Genomic DNA, 26,955 nt, shown 5'->3' on the forward strand with positions numbered 1-26,955 from the left:
TGTGGGACTTTGATATGTAAAATTTCGACATTTTGGCCAGAAACCTCTTTTCATATTTTTATAAATCATTTGATAGGTTTATTCAAAACATCTGTATTACTTAGTACCATTGGATGCACCTTGAAAAGTACTCCAGGAAATCTTAAGGAAGCATGGGGTGATCATCATATTTTACTTAGTCGAATTTGCAAAAATAGCTTAATCGAATCCAAAACCATCAAGATTTGTCCAATCTGGAACAAACTATGATTCTGGATTTGAATTAATTTTGGCTTGTGGGGCCAGCTGGCAAACTCAACGCCCTTTTCATACTGCAATACAGTATTAAATGCTCTTGAAGCGTATGAAAAGTAGGTGGCAGGCCATAAAGCTATCGTTTATAATAATAATTTATTGCATTCTATATCGTTCATAATGACATCGTCCTGCATTCTATATTTAATAACGTTAGCCTGGACATTGACGATTCATGGGCTGCGTAAGATGTCTGCAGTAAGTAATGAAATCTCTGAGGCTCTGAGACGTCGTTCAAATAAAACGTTGACAGCATTGAGCAGAGGAAAGAGGGTAGAACTAACAGTGATTTTTGTTGATTGATTGTATAATCATTATTCTCATACGAGCCAGGCTAGATAGATGCCTTGAAACTCAGGTTCCATATTAGGGTTGTAAAGTGTCTAAGGACTGAACATTTATTATGTTATGATATTAATTCAAACTGTTTCTCTCCATCCAAAGCTACTTCAGAAACCACTTTATGAGGTGTTTGTATGCAAAATTTCGACATTTTGGCCAAAAACCTTATCTCGTGTTTTCTGTAATTGCTCGTTAAGTTGAGTCAGAACAAGTATTTTACTTGGTGTCATTGGAAGCGCCTTAAAAAGTACTGCAAGAGTGTATTAGGAAGCATCGTATGATTATCGCGAATTATATAGTTGAATATCTCAAAACAAATGGAGGAAGTCGAAAAAAGACAAAATCTGTCCAATCTTGAACAGAAAAAATAAACTGAGTTTGAATCAATTTTGGTGGTGGCGGTATTGCCGCTGGCTGACCTAGGTGTCTTTTTGTTGGTCACAATGACGGTTGCGATGCTGATTAAATGGGGGTCTTGAATTTGAAAGAATTATCGATGTTGTGCCAGAAGGACTACAGCTGTCTATAAAGATTAAGGTATTCTTGATGGGTATATATGTCTGTGTTGTGCAACAACATGGACAAGCTATGATAATTGCAATGCATCTCAGCTATCTAAATACTGAGGTTCACCAGATGTGATAAGCGTTGTACAAGATAAATTGCTACTTTGGCATTCAGAACTTAGTATATATACTGTAGGGGGAAAAACTGCCCCGTTCGTTCAAATAATCTTGACTTTTACCCAGTATATTGCCAAAACTCAGAAAACAAAGCTACCCCATACTGCGTTTGATAGAACAGCTTATAGGGATTACAGCAACATAAAAACCTTATGGCTGGACTATATTTTAATCCCAGTATAACCAGCTAAAGTGAGACGTGGCAAAAATGTTAGTTGGATAATTCTAAAGAATATAAAATTGTCCATATCTTTAATTCCGATAAACGTATCGGAGAGATCTAAAAAAAACTACCCGCGGTATGCTCAGAATATTTAATACACGAGAAGCATTCTAAAAGTATAAAGGAAGCTAATTTCTTCATATTTTTTTCTTTATTTCTTTGCTTTCTTATTTTTTTTTCAAAACTTTCATTATGCCTGCTCGTTTAACACAAGATTTGCGCAACACTCTCCAATCTTTGCTCCAACGTGGTCTGTCGTTCTCAAAGATAAAAAAATTTGTATCCAGGAGTGGGTAACTCTACTCTCACAAGGCTCAGAAAACTATATTGCCCTGACCCAGCTAGACCTCTTGGCGGAAGACCGAAAAAACTTGGTGCTAAAACTATGTCCCTAATGTCAAGAGAACTTCGATCAGGTACTTTAGATAGCCCCGGAGCAGCGCAAGAGAGTTTAAGATTGATGGGTCAAGATATGTCAATCGGTGGCATCCGCAAGTCATTGGAATGAAATGGTCTTAAATCTCGAATAAAAGCAAAGATAAATTTTGTTAGCAAGATAAACAAGCGGCTTCGATTGGCGTGGGCTAAAAAGCATAGGCATCTTACTATTGCTGATTGGCGTCGTTGGGTGTTTTCGGATGGAACAAGAATAAACCTTTGAGGCTCAGATGGTAATTCTTTTTACTGAACGAATGGTGGCCGAATCATGCAGTCGTATCAAGTCAAGTCTCAGTTGCAGGGAAATGACGGTGGGGTCATGTTCTGGAGTTGTATAACAGCGGAGGGGCCTGGCTATGGTACTACCATTATTGAAGACGCAATAAACTCGGGCTTGTATGTCGATATTTTGAAGACACCATTGAACGACACTCTTGAGCACTTTGGGAAGACACCATCTGATGTACAATTTCAACAAGACAGAGCAACACCGCATACATCGGGCATTACTAAACAATGGTTCACCGACAATGGGTTTAACCTAGACGAAGTTATGGATTGGCCACCCCAAAGTCCCGATCTTAATCCCATTGAACATGTCTGGCATCTCCTAAAGCTTCGTCTTAATAAGTATCCCACTAGGCACTCTACAAAAGAAGAATTAGAGCGGCGTATTAACATTCAGTGGTACAAAATAACAGAAAAAGAGTGCCAGGAATATAATGATAGTATGCCTGCCCGAATCAACGCTGTCATCAAGAGCAACGGTGGTTCAACTCACTATTAATGATTTTATAATAAAATGTACATTTTTCTATATTTATTTTTTAACCAATAAAATCATTGGATTTTAGTTTTTGAAAAAGTTATAGTTATGTATAGATAGCACTACTTTCTCTCATTCAAAGAATATATATTTCGACTTTGTATACAAAGGAATGACCAAAAACCTGTGCAAAAAGACAAAGTTTTAAACGAACGGGACAGTTTTTCCCCCTACAGTAGAATTGTCATATCATTCACTGTTGCTGATGCTCTTAATAAGATGGCGACATAAAGCTGGTCATAAGTAAATAAAGGACTTGTGTAAGATCTACAGCGACTTTTTTTGAGATGTTGACATTGCAAAAGGCTCGCTTGTAACAAAAGCACCGAAAAAAGTATTTGGGTTAAGCAATTACCCTTTCAATTCCATGATCCCCATTTGATTAACATCACAATCATCATTATCATCAACAGAAAGGCATTTAGGTCAGCCAGCAGCAATGCCGCCGTCAAAATTAATTCAACCTCAGCTTATTTTTTTTCTGCTCTAGATTGGATAGATCTCGTCTTTTTTGGACTTCTTTAATCTATTTTTTGGTATTCGACTATATGAACAGTGATGATCACCCTACGCTTCCTAATACATTCTTGAAGTACTTTTCAAGGCGCTTCCGACGGTGACAACTGTAATAAGTGTTTTGATTGAAACTATTGAGCAATTCAATAAAATTTGAAATGAGTTTTTTAGCGAAAATAGCCATATTTTGTATATGAAAGCCTCATAACAGTGGTTTCAGAGGTTGCTCTGGGTCGAGAGAAACATTTTAATTTGATATATGCCATAGCAAAAGTCTTTATTTTCAACGCGAAAAATGCGATCCTTTGATTTTCGTACAAAACCATGAGCGGTACCTCATGCTTTTTGGTTGATTTTTGGCCATATTTTTTAGGTTCTCAAAAAGTTGAGCAAAGGTGTCAGAAAGTTATCACTACTCAAGTGCAATTGTTTGGCGTTGTTCCGGTGGCTCAGGAAGGTCTACATGTCAAGATATGAAGGCTTGAAAACTGTCCAATTTGGTTATATTTTGCTTTACGGCTTTTATTTACACGGCATGAACCACATCTTTAGTAACTAAAGCCGTCAGGAAGGGCAGCTCTGCAACCTGTGCAGCTTGTAATTTCAACAGGAGACATATTGATTTTGTAAGACTAATTCATGCGAATTTTGATGCCCTATGTTGCTGGTAAGCTTATTATTAACAATTCAAATGAGAACCCGAATTTGCTGCTTGAACACTATGGTTGTACACCTTTGCTTGGCTACGGTAAAATCGATTAGGACTAATATTAACAAATGTTGAATTAGATGCAATATCACTACACTTGACGACGGTGTCACCCTGCGGGCTGTCGCCGTAGACATTCCAAATCATTAAAAATAATAAACTCTGCTATATATATGTAGATTTTAAACAAACCATTATTAATAAAGAAAGAGAGAAATCGAATTTACTACTTAGATACTACGATTTTGCATATTCGCTTCGCAACAATCAAGCCCTCGTATAGATCAATACTATGAAAGGCTGGGCTGGATTATATATGAATACAACACGTAGAAAGACATGGCTTACAGATTTACTGAGTTTATTAAGGATGAATGCATTGAATACCCCCCAAAGAGTAGCACGCTTTATTATGTTGCCTTTGTTGCAGAAGCGGGCCCATACTGTTTAATTTTATTAATAGGATGCTATCTATTGCACGGCATGAGATAGTAAAAAGATAACATACATGAAAAATTGTCTTTTAATACTATACGATACAATGTTTGCCACAATATTCATTAGATACTGTTTCTCAATCGCTTGATGACCGTGTGGAATATACAAAATAATCCAATCAGACTGTAGATAATAATCTTCATAAACTGCTACTGTAGTGGAATTAGGTTCTCGAAATTTTGTGGTACTATATTCGCTTTTACTATGCCATCGCGTTGTTGAACAGTTCGTAATATATGAATGTTATTTTGAATGTGTACTAGAGCTGATTCGTTTAAAAGTTACTGGCAGATAAATGTAAAATTATCAAAAAGTTTCCGCATAGAATGTTACAAAGTGTTTGTTATTTAATGGTGTTATGAGTATAAGTAACAGATTTAGATAAATGTATATGTCTCAGCAGTATAAGTGAGAAAAAAAAATAACCTTTATTATTTTTGATATTCATATTAACTATAAAAGTTACTAACAAAGTCTGTGTGCACCTGTGTCGTGTGTATAGGTATAGTTTTAGAGTAGACTTAGATAAATGTATATAAAAGAATAGAATTGAGATATAAGATGATCTTTATTGTTTTGCAAACTAAGTTGATATTTATACTAAATTAAAAAAAGTTACACACAAAGTCTGTGTGTACCTGACACCTGACAATAAAAAAAAAGGGGGGGGTGCTTGCTTGTTTTATACTGACGCCGAAAGCTCACGTCTGGGCCACACTTCTTTATATAAAGACGCTGATGGTCTCACGTCTGACATTTAACTAACATTGAACCCTTATATATGGTGAGAAAATCTTAATATTGTCAAATTGTGGTTTTTTTTAAATATATCACATTTTCATGGGTAAGAATGTAATGAATTGAAAAGTTTGAAATTGATTTGATCGAATTGACTATTCCCAATAACGGAAAATAATTTAGTTAAAATGTAATGGCAGAAGGTTCTTTAGACTATCCCGGTAATATGAGTATTGCTGGTTGCTGGCTAGCAAATTCAGAGTGAATTCTTTTGGAGTTGTACTGTATAAACGTGCATTCAACTACTATCAAGGTAAGCTCTAGGCCATGGTATGGTATAGCACCACGGAGGTTTCATATATCGGATACTGGAAAATATGAACACAAAAGCGCCATCGTAGTTAATCAGAGATTAAAGGCTCTTCTTCCCAGAACATGGCGTATCTGATCAAGTGATTTCTTGTTTGCTATTTGGCTATGGATTGCGTGATATGTTGTTTCAAGGCAACACTTGTTGGTATCATTGGCCTTGAGGGGGTTATACCGTAGTCAAACGAAGGTGAATGGCCATGACAATCAAGCATTTAATCCAACTTTTGTTAGCATTAATTTATATAAGGTTTTTATCATAGGGAGGCGAAGGTGCAATACTAAAATAGTATTCAAGCATCTAGCCCAATACTTGATAACAACGATTTTAAAGGTGGTTTTACCGTAGCGAAGCCAAAATGTAAAGCCTTAGTGTCTAAATAGCATATTCGCTTTCTCATTTCCATTACCATTAGCAGGCTTACCGACAACATAATAACGCATTAAAATTTACACGAGTTAGCCTCACCGAAATTGTGGAATACATCCACTATTATCTGCATTCCGACAGTTCATCCAGTTACCAGATTTAGATTTAAACTATATGTACACTGGATTAGATGTACAGTACGATATCGATTTATACTATAAGAAGATATGAGCTTCAGATACGCTAGTACTATAAGATTCATACTATATAAGATATAGGCTATATATGGCACCACGGACATGGATGGCGCTATAGACTTATACTTGTATTCCGACATTGACTACGGATGTTTACCATATCTGGATAGGCACCAAGCTTAATGCAATATGAGCTTGTTGCTTCAGATGTGCACTTTATGATCCACGCTATAAGACACATGCTTATATCCGTGATACTAGCTACAGATACTTTATGTACTACAGACTTGTACTATATATGAGACATGCTATAGACATGCATACGATATGCTATAGACATGCCATATATCTAGATATATGCTAAAGATGTATGCTCAGCGATATACACTCAGATATGTACTATTGATATAGACTAAGGAGACTGTACCTATCGGATACATGCTACTAGATCGATATTAATTATCCTTATAGAAAGGATAGATCAGGGTACTTCGGATGAGAGTCTAATTATTCATCCAGGCAAAAGCTAAATCATGATTAGCTTGCTGGAGTTGTCTTTTAGCATGATTAGACATGAGTTGATCTGGGTTGACTTATTTGTCAATCTAATTAATAGAACTTTTATCCATTGTTATAGTATATAAGAAGGATCATCTACCTGGCCAGTAGAGAGACTTCAGTTTACTTTACACCTGTCAGTTTGATAATAAAACATACCTTTATCAAGTTGACTTTACTGTTTTTTTATTCTTTTTTTTTCCGTGAATTTTAGTCTGTAAAGCCTCAAATTCCACAGGTTCCATACTTCAGTAACAAACATCACACTTTAAACCATCAAGGTTACATTAAACCATGCTATGACGATAGCTCACCCAAGCCCATCAAGGTTACCCAAATCGACCCTTATGGCCAGTGCTCTTGCATTGATTACTACTTTAAATCAAACGTCAACAGCATTTGCCAGATATCGCAGTAGCAGCACCTATTGCTCTCTAACATCACTAATTCTACAAGCTAGTTGCAAATGTATAAATGCTCTTCTTTTTTTTTACCCAATTCCAGGATCTTCAGTTCATTTTATACACAAATAAAATATAGTTGATTCTTATTGTATTTTACTATTGCTTGAAATCTATTCAAACCTGATTTCACTGCTAGAATAAAAGCATCGATAACTTAGAGATTGAGCTCCGTACAATGCAAAACATCAGGGACATTAGACCGAATTGTAATGCACTTACTCTTCTGGCAATGCAACCCGCTACACCGTCGTTTTAGGTCGAATTCTGTTCAAATCTAGCCATTTTCAAGCACGAATATTTCATGCCACAAAGAGTTTTGGGCGCTTGAAATAGCTTCACACGCCTTCTCTTGGCTACTGATTTATCAGAAATAAATTATTTATAAAAAGGAGTATGAAATTAATCAGGTAAAGAATATCGTTTATATACTATTCGAATTGAAGGATTTGATGTGAGGATAGGGTATTAGATGTGTTGATTTGGGTGATAGGATAATAGACTTAATCTATTATCCTGAACATGCCATGATATGGATCGTAACCAAATCCTGTTTCATGTCAAAGTTTATGATCTGATGTGATTGGTGATTGAACTGCTTGTTTCTACGCATTTGGAGATCCGGTTTAGAAATGATACATCAGACACTATCGAGTACTATGGGCTGGACAAGAAAACGTTTAGATTCCAGCAAGATAACGCAAGACCACATACTTCTGGTCCCATTAAAAAATGGCTCACGCATCACGGATTCTCTGTGCAAAGTGTCCTTGATTGGTCCCCCCAAAGCCCTGACCTAAACCCCATTGAACATGTCTGGCATCAACTAAAACGTCGTTTGAACAAGTACCCTACTAGGGCCACCAGCCTTTCTGAGCTAGAAGACAGAATTGAACAGAAATGGTATAAATTCACAAAAGAAGGCTGTCTTAAATACATAGGCAGTATGCCACGCCGAATCAAAGCGGTTATCAAGAGTAAAGGTGGTCTAACTAAATAATAATGAGCTTTTTTTATAAAACTTAATAAATTCGACTTTTTCACTTTTCATGAGGCTACCATACTTTTTTTTTAATTACGTGAATAAAGCGCATAATATATCATCTGATAGCCAACTACTTAGGCTATTGAAGAAACTAAGCAAACCCCAGTAGCTTTGATATTTGCAGAGGAAACTGGCTATAAGTGCAATTTGGCAAAACACTGGAACGTTTTTTTCGCGCACTGTATAATGTACATTTTTCTATATTTATTTTTTAAATAACAAAATCATTCGATTTTAGTTTTTGAAAAAGTCATAAATATGTATAGATAGCAATACTTTCTCTCATTCAAAGGATATATATCTCGATTTTGTATACAGAGAAATGACTAAAAACTAATGCAAAAAGACAATTTTTTAAACGAACGGGACAGTTTTTCCCCCTACAGTATAATAAGGATAATTAATATCGATCTAGTAGCATGTATCCGATAGGTACAGTCTTCTTTGTCTATATCAATAGTACATATCTGAGTGTATATCGCTGAGCATACATCTTTAGTATGTATCTGGATATATGGCATGTCTATAGCATATCGTATGCATGTCTATAGCATGTCTCATATATAGTACAAGTCTGTAGTACATAAAGTATCTGTAGCTAGTATCACGGATATAAGCATGTGTCTTATAGCGTGGATCATAAAGTGCACATCTGAAGCAACAAGCTCATATTGCATTAATCTTGGTGCTTATCCAGATATGGTAAACATCCGTAGTCAATGTCGGAATACAAGTATAAGTCTATAGCGCCATCCATGTCCGTGGTGCCATATATAGCCTATATCTTATATAGTATGAATCTTATAGTACTAGCGTATCTGAAGCTCATATCTTCTTATAGTATAAATCGATATCGTACTGTACATCTAATCCGGTGTACATATAGTTTATATCTAAATCTGGTAACTGGATGAACTGTCGGAATGCAGATAATAGTGGATGTATCCCACAAACCTCTCAGCCAATCAAATCGCTTGAATACTCCGCTGACCTAAAAAAAAATTTTGCGAGGGTTTCCCCCTGTTTTGGTGTGAGGCAAAATGTTAAGCTCCGTTATATATAGCAATATAGCTGTTACTATCATCAAATTTCCCCCAGGTGCTAGAGCATGCCTTACTTACACCACCTAGCTTTTAGATTCTAGCGTTGAGACTCTCAATCATCACTAAAGCAAGTAGCGATAACCAAGTGGAGGCGGCCTATCCACCTCCTAGCCTCGGATAAGTTCTTGTTGAGCTTCAGGGATAGGCACATCCACACAACGTAAAAAAGGTATGCTTCAAAGAAACACAAAAATAATGAAAGAATGAAGAAAAGAACATACTACTCTAAGGGTATAGTAGCATGTAGGCAAAAAGAGACACTCACACGAAGCAAGTCAAAGAAAAGCATAACAAATACAACATCAAAGATGTTCAGAACAGCTCGTTATTGTTGCAACAAAAATGCACACATGAGCAACATGCATGGTAACAATAATCGGATGTAAAGCAACACAAACACACACAGCTGCAAAAACAACAGTGGTATTATCAGTATGCAATGCAACATAATGACTAATGTTGTTTTATGTGAAGCCACAGAGGTAACACAACCAGCAAAAAAAGAAAAAAGTGCCACAAAGTAAACATCATGAATGCATTATCATGAGAAAGGAAGCAACAATATAAACGTTCAAAGAAGTTATATATCATTGCGACCAGAAGAAAGAAGCTACTTACCACTTACCACAGACACAGATAGACCAGAGAATAATACGCAACCGCCGGAGACAGGCCAGGGGACGAGCATGCACCAAATGCAGTAGACCAAAAAAGACCATATTAGCAGCAGCAGCAATAGCAATGCCAGCACTATAGAAAAATTAAAGAACAAACATCATCAGTAGAGACCAGACAAAGACCAAACAAGTTACTTACCTTTCATCACCACCATAGATAGGCCAGATATTACGCAATCACCGGATATGAACCAAAGAACGAGCATGCACCAAATACAGTAGACCAGAAAAGACTAGAAAAAACCAGATTCGCAGTAGCAATACCAGCACCATAGAAAAACCGAAGAATGAACCACACCAGAGACCAAACAAACACCAAAGAAACAACCACCAGACATGATGAACCAAAGAAGCAGACAGCAGAGATAGCAGAGAAGTAATAACAGCAGCACCCGCATTAAGCAGGCAAAAAAATCATCAAAACCTAATAAACAAATTCAATTAGTGTTAATTCTACGCCTTCCTGTGCTCGTTATCGAATGGTACATAATATATTCCACTTCAAAGAAACAGTATCAAGTTCTTCCAACAGTACAAGATAGTGTTATCGGAAGCTAGAGTGTTATTATCAAACAAATGGTTTCCAAAACAGCCATAGTTTCATACTAAACGCGTTTTGCAAAAAAAGGTAAAAAAACGGTGAAATGGAAGAATGAGAGGGCGCACTATCCGACGTCACGGCCAGTAGATTTAGTCTCAGTCTTGTACCGTGGCAGCTGTAATTGCGGCAATTTAATTTGAATTTGTGCAGTGGGTGTTTTCATGTTCAAGCTTGACTTGATTTGACATCCTTTGAACGTTTTTACCAAATTTGACTATGAAAACTCTCCTTATCGTACCCAACTTCCTAATATACCTTTAAAGGACTAAAGAAGCCGCATCGAATGGTGTTAATTACATTCAGTTTTCAGACTGAAAATAATGAGCATCTTGCAAAAATATAAAAACAGGTTTTTTGCCAAAATGTCGAAATTTCATGTAGGAAAATCTCATAGAAAGAGCTTCTAATGTTGCCTTTCATCCTTGCAATCAATTTGATCTAATATGTATCATAGAAAAAGTCTTCAGTTTTGGGGCGAAAAACGCGATCGTTTGATTTTCAAGAATTTTCCCTTACCAGTACACATGAAAAAAATGAGAATTTCCATGGATTTGCAATGATCCAAAAAAATTTGAGATAAAGCATCAGTAATTAAAGCGCAACCAACGGGAGCTGTTTGGTGCTACTCCAAGCGCTCAAAACGGTTTGTGGCATGAGCTATTTATATTTGAAAATGGTTAGATTTGGACAGAATTTGACCTATAAGGCGTAGTAAGCTGTGTGGCCGAAAAAGTAAATAAACCAAAGCACTGTCTGATGTCTCTGATGTTCTGCATTGTACGGAACTCAACACCTAAGCTATCGATGCTTGTATCCTAATCCTAAGGCCCAGGAGGTCTCTCTTTTTGAAATGCACGAATACGGTAAATTTCTGAACTAGTTGAGGGCTAATGGTATAATGCAAATCTGAATCCAACCAAGTGCTCAGATTGAATGAGATGTTTATCAGGTTAGCAGGACACTTTTGATGGTTGTCCACAACAGAGAGGCCATATCTATTTGTGAAACTGGACTTAAAGTCTATCCACAATGTTATACACTCATATTTAAAGAGAAATGGCTGAAACCGGACAGTTTGAGTTGGTGTCAGCATAATGGGGGAAGCAAACAACGAAGTTTTGTATCAGAGTCGAGCGAATAGAAGTTTATGATACCTACAGATTCTGTAATGCCAGATTCGACACCAGGAGATTGTAGTGAAGTCGACTCTAAATGGTTTCACGGACCTACACTACCGAATAGGTCAGCTCCAGCCAAATTGTCCAAAATCAATCGCTCAAAGCTAGCTTTGGCTACCGTCGTAGCGCATATAATTTTTTTTTGTGTGCTAGTATGAGTTATACAACGCCCTGGATTTATATCATAGACTTGATCATCACAACATGAACGTTTCTGTGCTGCTATTAAGGAAAAACGTGTTTTTGCCAACGTAAACTCCAATTTGGGGGGTAGAAAACCTGGTTTGAAAGGAAGCATTATTGTAGGTGCTCAAATGCCGACCCATTTTGTAGAGTAAACACAGTGGAGCAAAGTCTGATTAAGAATAGAGAAGCCTGGTGGAGTTGGTAATTGTACAACGTATAATAGCATCGAAACACAGGCTTTTTATATAATATATATTGGTTTACTTTACACTTCCTCGCCTAATTGCTTGACAATAACCAATGTAGCGACTGAGAATCCCTTCATAGGTATTCTTAGTAACCACTCAAGGTCCGGTATATAACCTTTTTGATAAGTCTTCTTTGGCATCAACATATGGTGTAAAAAAGTTGTCCCCCCTTTTTTTGATCAGATGCGCGGCACAACTTTGACTATCTGCCAAACGACAGCGAAGCAAGGTATGGTCAAGGGGTTTCCACTACAAGATGCTTCAACACCCTATCTCTCTCTTCGTTGTTCGCAATCACTTGTAATTAGCAGCTTTCGCGGTCTTTTTTGAAGGTCTTTACTTAGACTTGTACTTCATCCTCTTCTGAACTCTTCCGATCAAAATCCAATTACACTTTTCCATAGCTGCATGATGGTTGTAAATACAAAGTTTCCAGTTTATTAAGTGCTTAATCAGAAGAGCTGCTGTCATCATCATCATAACTGGCGAGTAAGGATAACGCATTGGCTGATTTGGGTGCTTCGTTCTTTTGCTTTTTCACCACGACAATGGAGCTCGATGTAGGCTGCTTTCTCTTCTTGATAATCGCGGCTGGTTTGAACGAGGGTATATCCTTTGCTGATTCACCTACTAACGAAATAGCGTCTGGCTCGGCCTCCTTTAGTTTTCGTACTTGTTGCCCATCCGCACTTTCAAAAATTGCCTTTGCCTGTCTCTCATCTTCCTCCTCTTCCTTCTTCATGCGGTCTGTAATCACCACTTTATCTTCTGCTGAAAAGCGATCTAGCACTTCATCCACATCCAAGCGTTCTGATCGAGCATTTCTAGTACGAATTTCATCCAATGCATCCATAATGTCCATTTCTCTCTTTGAATCCAGTGTGCGGCTTTCCAATGACTTCATGGGATCATCAGGCTCATCGTCAGATCCTGATTCAGGGTCTTCTTCGCCACGCCATGGTTCGAAATTTCTGCTGGCTCCGTTCTCAGCCACGTAATCTGTGTTCTTGGGATCTGTTTTGAAGGTGATTTCTGCAGAGCAACGAGGACATCTATAACCAGTGTAGGATTAGAAAGACGTTCGAGAACCTCCTTACTGTGGGCCCTGCAAATTACCTGATGTAGAATCGAAAGATCTTGATATTGAGATACATCTCACCCTCCACCGTTTCTTTTCTCGCATTAAACTTCTTTCCTTTGTAGATGTATTCACCACAACTCTCACAGCGCATAGAGAAGGGAGACATAAGACGCACCTTATGCTGCTGATCCTTGGGCTTTTTTCTACAATGGCACAACAGATGAGATGATGATTCTTTGCATGTTTGAAGGCACTTACTGTCTTGGGATGTTTGCCGGATCGAAATTTGGAGGAAAGTACTTGTTCAATACCTTACGTTCAGACATTTTGAATCGTGTGGAGTGTTTAAATTGAGAAAGAAAGACGAAAAAAAAAAAAAAAAAAAAAAAAAAAAAACTTGTCAAGCTGCGGGTTTTCTTAATTGTCATGTTGAGAAAGAAAGGAGTCACTGTCTATCAGATGTAGCATGAATCGACCAAGCAATTTCTGACTAAAAACTACGAGTTTATTGTCTTGATAGCATATGAGTGCTTTGAATTAGGAGAAGGGTTATTTAATATGCCAAAACGAAGCGATAGTTAGTTCTTCTTTGCTAAATCTGCCTTAGCCATGCTTAATTCAAGTCTCAAATTGCTGTACTTTTCATGAAGCAATGTGATTAGCTCTCGAGATCTCTGAAGGTCCTCCTTTGCTTCAGTGTGCTGCTGCTTCAACGTATTGTACTCTCTGGCTTGCTCCTGAAGCCTCTGCATCTCTTCATACAATTTTTTCATTTTGAGGTTCATTTGATTGATGGTCTTTTCATCCGAATTGTCAGTAGAAAAGTACATTCTGATGAATTGTTGCTCTTTTGCTGTTCCAAATACATCCTGGCTGCACAAAGGACATCGCTTATTCACCTGTAAGCAGTGCAAAATACTATAAACTGAAATCAGCGGTTGTTGAGAGAGATGCTAAACGATCAGCGTGTATACCAGGTCAAATCGAATACATGGCCACAGACGGCCAACGATACGGCGTCGTTGCGTCCAATTTCTTGCGAACAAATGCTACAGATAATCTTCATTTGATAAATCAACCCACTGAATGACGAAGCAAAAGAAATGCACATGTAAGCAGGCAAGCAAACCAGTACTTTCATATGTAACTAGCACGGCCATATATCATGACAGCCACATTGTAGATCAATAAACAAATTATTATAAAGTGACATCTTGCTACACTAAATCAATGTATTATGCAATTTTTGCCGAATGACAAATTTAGGGTGAGTCAGACGCTGCTGCTTTTCGAGGACCCCGCCCTGATAGTCTCTCCATCTCCTTCTGTGATACAATGCTTCGAGAAAATATGCTTTTCTCTTCGCTATCTTCAATCAAACAAGATTTCATATCCAACATTTGGTTTGGCTGCTGGCAGATGAGCTCCTTTGGAACTTGATGCCAATGGTTGTATACTAGTCAAAAGTCTCATCGAAATCAAGATTGAGACACAACAAGAGATGATCTTGAAATGGACTGTCTTTTAAGGGTAATACATATTGCAACAATAGATCTTGATGCTTTATGGTGCTTTCCTTCGGCTATTCAAAGAGCATCTTTCGTTTTACACTCCCCGGCCTTCCATCAATTGTCACACGCACACTTCCATTTCGTTTTTAAATGCTGTCAGCCCTCTCGCGTTCACGTTTCACCTCTTTGTCCGTTCTCAAACGCTCATATAGTAACATGACTGCAACCCTCATTGACGGAAAAGCGATTGCTCAGTAAAGTATTCTGCTGGCTGATCTGCTGCAATCTGACATGTCTAACCTATGTCTTGACGTTAGAGCTGTTCGCAACGAAACCAAAGACAAGATCCTGGCCATCAAGGAAAAGTATCCTCATTTCAGCCCTCATTTGGCCATGATCCAAGTGGGTGCTCGCGAGGATTCATCCATCTATGTCAAAATGAAGGATAAGGCTGCTAAAGAGGTAAGCCGTTTAGTTGCATAAGGCACAGAATGTTCCTGCTGCTACTGTGTGTTGCTGGCATGAATATTCATACGTTGCACATATAGGTTGGCATCTCCATTACCATGGAAAAGCTGCCCGAGACCATCAGTCAAAGCGAACTTTTAAGAAAGGTCAAGCAACTCAACAACGATTACAAAATCCATGGTATCCTCGTTCAAATGCCATTGCCTTCCCACATTAGTGAGGCTGCTGTGATTGAAGCTATCGACTATCAAAAGGATGTAGATGGGTAAGTCATTCGTGGCAAAGACCAGAGCAACAGACTGACATATCGTAGCTTCCATGCCATCAATATTGGCAACATGGCCAAGAAGGGCGGTGATCCTCTCTTCTTGCCTTGCACCCCAAAGGGCATCATTCATTTGCTGAAATCTACAGGTATTGACATTGCTGGCAAGCAAGCTGCTGTTGTGGGCCGCAGTGATATTGTCGGTGCGCCTGTTGCTACATTACTCACAGCTGAACATGCCACCGTTACCCTTTGTCACTCCAAGACACCTGACATTGAAGCCATTGTATGTTTCGTACTGCTTATACAGCATGTCTAGATGGACTGATTTGTTGGATATAGGTCAGAGCAGCTGATATCGTGGTTGCTGCTGCTGGCAAGACTGAGCTTGTTAAGGGAGACTGGATCAAACCGGGAGCCGTTATTATTGACGTTGGAACCAACGCTGTTGAAGGTAAGCTATCAAGGTGTGTTTTTGTGGTCCCAGATAGCTCAAGAGTTGAAACACTTTCAGATGCCACCAAGAAGTCTGGTATTCGTTGGGTTGGTGACGTTGAATTTGCAAAGGCCAAGGAGGTTGCATCCTTCATCACACCTGTTCCTGGAGGCGTTGGCCCTATGACAGTTGCCATGTTGATGCAAAATACCGCCATCAGTGCTGAGCGTTGGTTAACTTTGAGCCGTAAGCGTGATATTTCTGCTCTTGAATTGGATTTAAAGGAACCCGTTCCCTCTGATATTGAAATTGCGAAGGCTCAAACTCCCAAGCACATTGATGAACTATGCAAAGAAATTGGTCTGAGTGCTAGCGAGGTATTGTATTGTGGTTCTATTTTTATTCGGGTCAGTATATGCTAACCAGTGCTTGTAGTATGAGCTGTATGGCACTGCCAAAGCAAAGATCAACCTTGATGTCTTGGACAGACTTGATCACCGTAAAGATGGTCGCTATATTGTAGTTACTGGGTATGTGCATTGGTATCTGTGGTAAAGAGATCATCCTATGCTAATCAGCGTATATACAGTATTACTCCTACTCCTCTTGGCGAGGGCAAGTCTACTACGACCATTGGTCTCGTGCAAGCCCTGGGTGCTCACTTAAACAAGGCTGCTTTTGCGTGTGTCCGTCAGCCCTCTCAGGGCCCTACATTTGGTATCAAGGGTGGTGCTGCTGGTGGCGGTTACTCTCAAGTGATCCCCATGGACGAATTCAATCTTCACATGACAGGCGATCTTCATGCTGTCACGGCTGCCAACAACTTGATGGCTGCTGCTATTGACGCACGTATATTCCACGAGAACACTCAAACTGACAAGGCCTTGTTCAATCGCTTGTGTCCTGCCAAGAAGGGTGTTCGTTCATTTGCGCCTGTCATGTTGAAGCGTCTTCAAAAGCTAGGTATCAACAAGACGGATCCTGCTGAATTGGATCAAGATGAAATCTCCCGTTTCGTACGTTTGGATGTTGATCCCAACACCATTACCTGGCAACGCGGTGTCGATGTCAATGACCGTTTCTTGCGCAAGATCACCATTGGTCAAGCCCCCACTGAAAAGGGTATGGAACGCCAGACAGGCTTCGACATCACTGTTGCTAGTGAGGTCATGGCTGTGCTTGCTTTGGCTACTGATTTGAAGGACATGCGACAGAGATTGGGTAACATGGTAGTTGCTTCCTCCAAGGCCGGTGAGCCCATTACTGCTGATGATTTCGGTATTGGCGGTGCCTTGACCGTGTTGATGAAGGATGCTATTAAGCCCAACTTAATGCAAACCCTTGAGGGTACGCCTACGATTGTTCACGCGTAAGTTTTATCGTAAGCATACTGGTTAATAAGCAACTTACACCTACTTAATAGTGGCCCTTTTGCCAATATTGCTCATGGCAACTCTTCCATTTTGGCTGATAAGATTGCACTCAAGTTGGCTGGTTCTGACGGTGCTGATATGGAGCCAGGTTATGTTATCACTGAAGCCGGATTTGGTGCTGATATGGGTATGGAAAAGTTCTTTGATATCAAGTGTCGTGTATCTGGATTGCAGCCCAATGCTGTTGTCATTGTTGCTACTGTCAGAGCTCTCAAGACTCACGGCGATGGACCTGAGATCATTGCTGGTAAACCTTTGCCTGAAGCCTACGTTGGAGAGAACTTGGAACTGTTAGAAAAGGGCTGTTGCAACTTGGTCAAGCACATTCAAAACGCAAAGAAATTTGGTGTTCCCGTACTTGTTGCTGTCAACCGTTTCACGTAAGCCGTTCTCAGAGGTTGTTGAGATAATTGAACTGACTTGTGTATATAGTAATGATACGGATGCCGAAATGGAACTCGTTCGTGACCTTTCATTGAAAGCCGGTGCCTTTGATGCTGTTGCTTGTGATCATTGGGCTCGTGGCGGTGCTGGCGCTGTTGATCTTGGTAAGGCTGTCATCAAAGCATGTGAGCAACCTACCGACTTCAAGTTCTTGTACGAGCTTGATCTCCCTATTGAAAAGAAGATTGAGGCCATTTGTCGCGAGATTTACGGTGCTGATGGTGTTGAATTCAGTGATTTGGCCAAGGAAAAGATTGAAACTTATACCCGTCAAGGTTTTGCTCCTCTTCCCATTTGTATGGCCAAGACACAATACAGTTTCAGTCATGATCCTGCCCTGAAGGGTGTTCCTACTGGATTCACTGTACCTATCCGTGATATCCGTGCCTCTGTCGGTGCAGGTTTCCTCTATCCTTTGGTTGGCACTATGCAAACAATGCCAGGCTTGCCTACGCGCCCTTGTTTCTTTGATGTTGATTTAGATGACAATGGAGAGGTCATTGGTCTATTCTAACGGCCTCCTTTTAAATTAAAATGCGTCGCTTTTTGTCATAAATAAAAACTGTATTATACTAACTCAAATCAGTGCTTGTGCGTCTAGTGGATAATAGACAGTTGCATTAAAAATGGTATGTATATTGGAGACAAGTAGTATGATAGGCAAAATGGCGAACTGGGAGACAGGCACGACTAATAATTAAGCCCACTTCAGAACGTCATTTCGCATGGACAATAAGATTAAAAGTGGATGGGGGATAGTTTAAGAGTGAGTTATATAAAGGCGATAAAGAGAGAGGGGATATATATATATATATATTTATACAGTAAACTGGGACATTAGTTGAAACAACATTGGGACCACATACACGGCAACAAATCCAATGCCTAAAGAAACAAATCAGTACAGCAACACACATTGATCAGCCTATACAAACAAGCCTTACCAGCGTATACGATCAATTTGGTGACAATGTCCACATCATATCTAAGTGGAGCATCCTCGACGATTAAGAGTGAAGTGGGATCAAACGCCTCCTTGTCGTTGGCAAATGTTGAGATGGGCATCTCTTCCTTGACACCACCACCACCACCACCACCACGATAAGACAATTTTTGATCCTGAGCTTCTCTCAGATCAATAGCAGATTGGATACCCACATGCTCATGGTCCTCCATGTTGCCAGTGATGGATTGGAAATCCAAGACAGAGGGGACAGGGTGGATGCTTTCTCTGCGCAAACTTTTGTATGTTCTGGCTCCAATTTCAAACTTGCGGTGAGGAAGGTTGAATACTCTATAAATTGGAGGCAAAATGTAATAGCAGACTTTCTTGCAACCGATGCGCCAAATGAACAGACAAGCGACGCCAGCGACTAACTTGACTAGCAAAAACAAGGCACCCATGATGCCAATGTGTGTTGATAAAACAGATGAAGACAACCCAGTGTAACAAAAGTCTGTCTGGTTACACAGCCAACTTCCTGGCATTAGTCCAATCAACACACCCATAAAGCAAACACTGCAAAGAAGTGGTTACTGGCTGCGTCTCTACTGATCCGCACTGCAACTATTTACCTGTCTTCAAAACAAGGACATCTCTCCATGGGATCAGGGCTAGAGCAGGCGGATAGATTGAGTTTTTCAGGCATCTCTCGTGTGTGCAACAACTACTTACTGGAGGGAGACAAGCATTAAGCAGATGGGAATCGCCATGAACACTACAGGGAAAACGGATGAATACCCATTCCATTCTTGATAAAGCAGCTTCCACTTACCCCAGTATGATTGGCTTGTGAATAATGCGTTGAATTGATCCTTAAACGTCCATTGAGCCAGGTAAACCAAATAAGCTAAAATGGATCCACCAATACAATCTTTTCATAGAAATTAAAACGATGAGTGCACATGTTTCCTAGCCGATTCCTCTCACAAATACAAACCTGTCACTGTGTGCATGCCGCAATAGACTCTGCCAAACACAACACTCACAGCGTAAAATGTACATGCAATGACACTGATTAAACGAGCAGGTGACTCAGGGGCGAGCTTTTCACATGCCATTGACATCAAGAACAAGGCTACTGAGACTGAATTAGTCGAATGTGTTGAGGGAAATCCATATTCCAGAGCAACGGAAGGCGACATGGTCAATCGATGCACTGGTGGCGATAGGGGCCGAGGAAGACACAAGAAATCCTACATGGCATTGTGATCATTAGACGGCTAGAAAGACAGATAGTCTTCAACAAGCTTACTTGCCTTGACAAATCCGGACCAAAACACACCGGAAGCTGCTAGAAATGCAACACTACACATACAAAATGGTCAACGTTGACAGACTCCATAAAAAAAAGCTCCATCAAAACTCACTTTCTACCAAGCTCTGCATTGCCGAACCAAATCAAGATTGGCAGGAAGATCATGAAAAATGTATGCGTACCCAAATTAGCTGTCCAAACAAAATATCGATCTAAACCAGGTGTGCGGATTGATTTCTATGGGTAGAAAAGCGTTGGAATGACAACACAAGGCTTCAGTAGATTGCTTTACCTGCATGGAGGCCAATATGGGAGTTTCGTGGCGAACAAGAGGTAAGAGGGTATTTCTCAAGCTGGCTCTAAAGCCCTCAAACGCCTTGTTGTAAAGTCGATCATCATGTGTGCCGGCATCCACATCTGCTTCTATGGTCTTGAACGTTTTTCTAGCCATGTTAATGTAGGCAAAAGGAAAAGAAGATGGAAGAAAGAAGGAAATCTCAAACAGGACAGAAAAAAAAAATAAAAAATAAAAGACTAAAAAGGTTTCGGTTCTGCCTGTATTCCCTTTCGTAAGTTTGGATTAGGTTTGTGAGTGTGTCTTTAGGTACTATTTGGAAGGAGGTGTTCAAGTGTGTGTGGAGTCACAAAGAGGATCGATAGAATAGGATGTAGTGTTCGCTCTGAATGATGAGCTCATTCTGCGCTGGCACATTTGTCGAGCGCACCAGAGATCGTTGTAAGCTCAACTGGAGGCATGGTATCATAATGATGAGCAGACGATACACAGTCATTCCATTGTATCCATGCCCAGCCCATCACTACAAACTATCACAAGAGGACGTAATCGCATGTTTCTTCTCTCACCAAACATGACAACAAGGTGGTACAGCAATTGTGGTAAAACCAATTACCCAGCCATTCGGATGGCCAAGGTTGGCTTTATTTCAACAGGTACGTCTATCATATCTATTGTTGAGCTCTTCTCTTTCCTTGGATCCATTGTGTGCCAGCACCAACGCTTGTCCAGCCTGCTTTCGTAAAGAAGCTAGCACTAGGAACGTTGTACAGTTCAACACAGGCAGTAAAGTAAACATGGTCTAGAGAGATGTCAGCTGGTAGTTGATGTTGGAAGAATTCCTTGTGCTGTTTACAGATATCAGATAAGACCATCTCTGCGAATCCTCTGCGGCGATACTCTGGCAGCACATGTAGTGCGCCAACAAGCACTATAGAGAAACGATGCGTCAATCCCAGCGTTTACAACTTTGAATGTCAAAATACAGTACTGTCTCTGTGCGTAAAGGCATTCGCGGCCAAGTCACCATTGATTCGGATGCCACTGGACATATGACAACCATCTTCAACGTATTTGGGATCAAAAAGAATCTTGTTTCTATTTCTTGTAAGCATCACGTCTTCTTGGCTGGTTAAGCGATCCATGATAGCTCCTTCAGGCAGTTGGATAGACGGTAATGGAAGCGATGCCTTCCTAACAAAAATAAAGCATTTTGACAGAAGCTGCATGTCTAATAATTTGCTCAATACCGGTGTCCACAATAAGCCTGTGTCGTCCAATTTGATCTCTACATTAACTGATTAGTTCTGGCGGCTTCATGACAAAAGTTAAAAGCATCTGTCTACTATACCATCATCAGCTGTGTAGTTTTCAGAAATGAAATGATCCAAAACAGAAGCATATACTTGCATACTGTGCTGATACAATGCTTCGTCATCAGGGTTTACAAACAATGGCTTGTTCAAGCAGTTCTCACCAGCTCTCAACTTGGCAACGCTATCCGGGTTCATGGGTGCTTGGTCTAGATGAATCTTGGAAGTGACAAGAGTGCGCAAAAAGCATCCGCCTCTGTCAATGATCCAAACAACTACATTGCTCGTATTGAATGGATCAGGATGCGATGACCAAATGACTGGTTTGATGGGATCTACCGAGGGGTACAGACCGGTTTGCAATAAAAGACCCAACATGGTGGATGTGGTGGGTCCGTTTTGAGCGAGATATCGCTTTAATTGCTCGGTAAATGGCCACTTGTAAAGCTGGATAGTCATATAAATTCAGCAGAGATGTGAAGAAAGAGAAATGGAAGATTTTTCATTTTGACAGCACCCTTAGGGCTATTTATAAACACAGATCTTCTCTACATTTCTGCAATCTCATTTGTGAAATGTCGAACAGGATCTTACAATTTGAACCCTATTTTTCTATATTTCTTTAGCCAACGCTTCCAGATGTTCTTTAGCAAAATATCCTCTATCTCGTAGATTGTTCAAGTATATCTTGGAGATGAAACTCTGTTGATCCAACCAAGTGAATTAGTAATCATCGGTATAATCGGGGTTCGCTTAATCAGAAAGCAAATGACTTTTTGCCTCCCAATGGCCATGGATCCAAGGACAAATCCTCAGCTACCGCAGTCATTTACATCATGAACAACGTCTCTAGTTTACGGTCCAAGTCTTGTTACACGATCCAGAATTGTCAATTTATGCTAATTCGGTAACCTTTGGGATCTCTCTAAAGGCGCAGCCTCCCTTGCCTATCCTTGATAATCGTTCAGAACAGAACAGATGCAAATTCTTGTTTATGACCCGTGCGAATACCAGTATCTGCTAAAATCCCTAATCGCCGTAGATAATGCCAAGTAGGGCAATCTCAATAATGGAATAGAGGGGTGTGCTGCCATCAAGATCAATAAATGACTAGCAAGTGGCCCTGTTTGTTTTTTTCCAGTAGGATAATCGCCAATGTCTACCAACGGACAAACTTTGCCCCGCCAAACGGAGCTCATCTGTCAAAGAGACTCCTTCGCCAGTCTACTGCGAATATTCTTCCATTCAAGAAATGACAACTCGGATGATCCATCTTATTACCTCATATTTGGCAGCCAGCGCAATTGTTCTGATTTACATATACTGCAGAGAGCATTTTCAATTTCGATCATCCTACTGATATTTACTGAGGCTCTCCATCTTGTCTGCTTTCTATCCTGCGATAATGTCCACAAACGATCTAGAGCTGTAAATATAACGCTTCTACGATGTCCCCCCCCCCGCTTGTGCTAATGAAATAATTCGTATGCGGGCAACCATTTTACTTGCATTACCTCTTACCATTCAAATGTATGCAGAACAGACTGAAATTTTGGTGCATTTGAGTCGCGTTATCTCATGAAAGAGGCCGCTTTAGACCTTCAGAATAGCACCAAACACTTGCTCTCGTCTAGCACTTACTTTCTGACACGTTTGCTCAACTTTTTGGGACCAAAAAAAAACATGGCCAAAAATTATTCAAAAACCATGAGGGGTACCTCATAATTTTTATCGAAAACCAAACGATCGCGTTTTTCGCCTCCAAAATGAAGACTTTTACTATGGCATGTATTAATTCAAAATGTTCCTCTCAATCCAAAGCAACACCTGAAACTCTCTTTGTAGAACCTTACCAAGTAAAATCTCTACATTTTGGCCAAAAACCTCGTTTCATATTTTCAAGAATTTCTCAATAAGTTCATTCAAAACATGTCTTATAAATGACACCATTAGATGTGCCTTGAAAAGTACTCCAAAGAAGCTTAAGGGAGTATGAGAAAATCAGCACGACTTATATAGTCGAATCTAGCAAAATAGTTTGGGGCAAGTCGAAAATGCATCAAAAATTTCCATTTCGAGTGACAAAATGACAGTCGAGGAATGAATAATTTTTAGCTGGCGAATGTATTGCCATGCGTTTTGTGATGATATTCGATGCTGTTAAAAGCTAATTATAAAGGGGTTGCAAACTGAAAAGCGTTATAGAATAGCATGGCTATTCTATTTTTTTTTTATTGTCAATTTTTATACCTTACAGATGAAATCGTTGTAAATTTCTCATTCAGATACGATCCTGGATGCGAAATATATGAATTGATAAACACACGGATATACACTTCGTTTCAGAGATATAATATGTACAAATAAAAGCAATTACAAGAATTTATTAATTCATAATTGTATGTAAAAAAAAATGCAGAAATATGTAGAAGGATAGCGCACGTATGAAGCGACCCGTTTAGAGACGACGACCACGACGACCACCCTTTCTACGGGTAGAGTCAGTGGGAATGGGGGTGACATCCTCAATACGACCAATTCTCATACCAGCACGGGCAAGAGCACGGAGGGCAGCTTGACCACCAGGGCCGGGAGTCTTGGTACCGGTACCACCAGTAGCTCTGAGCTTAATGTGGAGAGCGTTGATACCGAGTTCCTTACACTTGGCAGCAACTTGTTGGGCAGCCAACATAGCAGCGTAAGGAGAAGACTCATCACGGTCAGCCTTAACTTGCATACCACCTACAGAACAGAAAAACACAAAAAGGTACACAGGGAGGGGGATGTGTATAAGTCAATAAGATGAACAAATAAACACACGCCGCTCAGACTCTCCATCTTATAGCAAGATGGAAAGTGGCGTCCTTTACATAACAATCCAACACTTACCAGTGACACGAGAGATAGTTTCACGACCAGAGAGATCAGTGACATGGACGAAGGTATCGTTGAAAGAAGCAAAGATGTGAGCAACACCGAAAACCAGCTCACCTTCACGAACTTGAGGACCGAGAGTAACCTTCTCGACGACCTTGGGGGCAACCTTCTTGTTGGACTAATTGAATAGCATATTGTGTTAGATGGATGGATGGATGGATGGACTTGATGTATAGACAACTTACCATATTTGATTATGGATGAAGACAAAGAGAAAGAATCTAAAACTGGGAGTGGATGAATATCTTAAATAGCAGATCTCGACATCCGGACTGAGTGCACTTCTAAAATTTGCTTACCAGCCATAAAAGGTGACCGAAAATTTTTTAATGTGCGTATAGACTGATTCACAGACATGATAACCTAGCAGGCAATACGCATTGATAACCAGTATCTTGCACTGTTTTGATAAATTTCAATGACAAACATTGCTGAAGAGAGAACGGCTAGACTGTGATCATCAATCTTAATTCACCAAAAACAAACCCCACCGCCTTCTGAGCAATCAATAAAACATCAATTTTCAAAAATGCAATGAGTGCTTTGCGTGATAATGTCAAAATGAATTTATTTGTTGGCAGATGGAGATGCAAGGGCTTTATTCTAGGATTTTATTGCTGCTGTTCCTCTTTATTACTTGCATTAACTTTCTCCAAAAATGCCTTTAGCAACTCTGGGCAATTCAAGTTGCGTTCAGGCTCAAATGTGTTCTCCCTATCAACGAAATAAAAAGCGTCAATTATTGATGCGTCATGTACAGATCTGATACTCTGGATGCAATGAGTGAATATGAGCCACAACCTTTATGTTTTTTTTTTCAGAGTACTTACTACGATGAACTATAACCTTTCCACTTGATTTCATACATGCGTTCACCGTCTTCGGTGATATGCATCCCAACAATGGCTTCTACTTCGTAGAAACACTCTTCTTCATCGTCACTAACTTCTAAAAACTCCAAGTTTTCCATGTCAAGTAGTGTTTTTCCAGTACAAAAAAATCAATGTGCATCTGTCTCGAAGGCAACATAATCCATGGGCTTTTATTTCTATTTCGTGACTAGTATATAATGATAGCAAATCAAGGGGATAAAACAAAGCAAAGGGAGAGGGAGAGCAGAAGAAGGAGTAGGGAATGCAGCCAGGCAAGTTAAATGTAATGATATACCAAGTAATTTGGTAAGCCCCACACTTCATATCCTAATGATTTTGCCATTTTTGCCAAGCCTTCAGTTTCTACTTGATGTTGGAAAGGGAATGGAGGGAATATAGCACCGTCTCTATGCACTCTTGCTCTGACTAATGTACAAGTACCACCAACAGCATCCAGAGGTACAGCATGGAACAAATCTGTATTGCCGTTCTCAAATCTCATATCAATCATCAGCTTCCTATGAGTAATCAGTTCAGGATACCCTATGAATACATCATGTTAATGCCAAGTTTTTAGAGTTTTACTCTACCACACTTTACCTTCTACCAGCACTTGATCAGCTGGAATCGTCTTTTGGAACTCCCAACTTTCGGCCGTCTCCTGCCAATTGTTCTTGTCATAGCCGCCTTCTTCGTTATACGAGTGCCAGTAGCAATTGGGTACCAACATGTCTTTATCCATCCCGATCAGCTCTTCCAGCAAGGTTTCTGGATATTCAGTAACATCACCATCTAACCAGAGTACCCATTCATGCTTTTCGTTAAGAGCTGCTGAAAGCAATGTGTTTCTACTTTTCGCCATGATGTTTCTACGCTTAACTTGAACTTCAAAAGCATGGCGATCTTCGTTGGATGCCAGCTCAAACTTGAAATCCTTTTGAAATATAGCAATACTGTGAAATCGTTTCCATGATTCTGCCCTTGATTCAAGCTCTGCCCTTTCTCTCAACTTCTCGATAGTTCCGTCAGTCGAATCAGACACCAAGAAGCCCAAAGAGATGAGAGAATGAGGGTAAGTCAACTTATTTACATTGTCAAAGAATCGATCAATAAACTGCACAGATTGCTTGAATGGGGTGAGAATCAGAACGTGTCCAGAATGGTTGCCCTGGAGCTCTGTTTGGCCGTTATCATTGTTCATATTGATGTACGAATACTGAGCACCTTGTATTGTTGTAGTGTGGTCTGGTGGATTTGACAAGTTACATTTGTTTGAATTCCACTGCACTGGTGGTATTGAAGGGCTACTAAACAACCAATATAGCAGGAAACAGCTAGCTAGCACAAATGTAGTGAGCTGTATCCTTGAACTGAACAACATG

The 26,955-nt window shown here is 39.8% G+C and overlaps 9 protein-coding genes across 9 annotated transcripts; 2 read left to right on the plus strand and 7 right to left on the minus strand.

The window, feature by feature from the left end:
* Positions 1-2,248: 2,248 nt before the first annotated feature.
* Positions 2,249-2,767, plus strand: PRS4_2 (ribose phosphate diphosphokinase subunit prs4; the record flags this gene model as incomplete). Its single annotated transcript, XM_064830599.1, has 1 exon — positions 2,249-2,767. One exon carries the CDS (start codon positions 2,249-2,251, stop codon positions 2,765-2,767), a length of 519 nt encoding a protein of 172 aa, XP_064683101.1.
* Positions 2,768-12,708: 9,941 nt separating this feature from the next.
* Positions 12,709-13,667, minus strand: ATC70_011408 (uncharacterized protein; the record flags this gene model as incomplete). The annotated part of the gene is made up of 3 exons (XM_064830600.1): positions 12,709-13,312; positions 13,377-13,544; positions 13,600-13,667. The coding sequence occupies 3 exons, from the start codon at positions 13,665-13,667 to the stop codon at positions 12,709-12,711; spliced, it is 840 nt and encodes a 279-aa protein (XP_064683102.1).
* Positions 13,668-13,919: 252 nt separating this feature from the next.
* ATC70_011409 (Cytochrome b5 heme-binding domain-containing protein) lies at positions 13,920-14,171 on the minus strand (the record flags this gene model as incomplete). Its single annotated transcript, XM_064830601.1, has 1 exon — positions 13,920-14,171. One exon carries the CDS (start codon positions 14,169-14,171, stop codon positions 13,920-13,922), a length of 252 nt encoding a protein of 83 aa, XP_064683103.1.
* An 897-nt stretch (positions 14,172-15,068) lies between these two features.
* On the plus strand, positions 15,069-18,412 carry ATC70_011410 (uncharacterized protein; the record flags this gene model as incomplete). Its single annotated transcript, XM_064830602.1, has 10 exons — positions 15,069-15,106; positions 15,170-15,314; positions 15,401-15,585; positions 15,634-15,871; positions 15,928-16,039; positions 16,100-16,398; positions 16,457-16,551; positions 16,611-17,390; positions 17,445-17,834; positions 17,887-18,412. 10 exons carry the CDS (start codon positions 15,069-15,071, stop codon positions 18,410-18,412), a joined length of 2,808 nt encoding a protein of 935 aa, XP_064683104.1.
* Positions 18,413-18,715: 303 nt separating this feature from the next.
* ATC70_011411 (uncharacterized protein) lies at positions 18,716-20,607 on the minus strand (the record flags this gene model as incomplete). The annotated part of the gene is made up of 9 exons (XM_064830603.1): positions 18,716-18,783; positions 18,843-19,417; positions 19,474-19,512; positions 19,574-19,616; positions 19,674-19,772; positions 19,839-20,094; positions 20,158-20,206; positions 20,269-20,393; positions 20,449-20,607. 9 exons carry the CDS (start codon positions 20,605-20,607, stop codon positions 18,716-18,718), a joined length of 1,413 nt encoding a protein of 470 aa, XP_064683105.1.
* A 515-nt stretch (positions 20,608-21,122) lies between these two features.
* ATC70_011412 (uncharacterized protein) lies at positions 21,123-22,223 on the minus strand (the record flags this gene model as incomplete). Its single annotated transcript, XM_064830604.1, has 3 exons — positions 21,123-21,382; positions 21,443-21,739; positions 21,803-22,223. The coding sequence occupies 3 exons, from the start codon at positions 22,221-22,223 to the stop codon at positions 21,123-21,125; spliced, it is 978 nt and encodes a 325-aa protein (XP_064683106.1).
* A 1,999-nt stretch (positions 22,224-24,222) lies between these two features.
* On the minus strand, positions 24,223-24,501 carry ATC70_011413 (uncharacterized protein; the record flags this gene model as incomplete). The annotated part of the gene is made up of 1 exon (XM_064830605.1): positions 24,223-24,501. One exon carries the CDS (start codon positions 24,499-24,501, stop codon positions 24,223-24,225), a length of 279 nt encoding a protein of 92 aa, XP_064683107.1.
* Positions 24,502-25,312: 811 nt separating this feature from the next.
* Positions 25,313-25,671, minus strand: ATC70_011414 (uncharacterized protein; the record flags this gene model as incomplete). The annotated part of the gene is made up of 2 exons (XM_064830606.1): positions 25,313-25,415; positions 25,535-25,671. 2 exons carry the CDS (start codon positions 25,669-25,671, stop codon positions 25,313-25,315), a joined length of 240 nt encoding a protein of 79 aa, XP_064683108.1.
* A 179-nt stretch (positions 25,672-25,850) lies between these two features.
* Positions 25,851-26,774, minus strand: ATC70_011415 (uncharacterized protein; the record flags this gene model as incomplete). Its single annotated transcript, XM_064830607.1, has 2 exons — positions 25,851-26,116; positions 26,174-26,774. 2 exons carry the CDS (start codon positions 26,772-26,774, stop codon positions 25,851-25,853), a joined length of 867 nt encoding a protein of 288 aa, XP_064683109.1.
* Positions 26,775-26,955: the final 181 nt, after the last annotated feature.

Source organism: Mucor velutinosus, assembly GCF_035048745.1.
Source record: "Mucor velutinosus strain NIH1002 chromosome Unknown tig00001564, whole genome shotgun sequence".
Taxonomy (NCBI): Eukaryota; Fungi; Mucoromycota; class Mucoromycetes; order Mucorales; family Mucoraceae; genus Mucor; species Mucor velutinosus.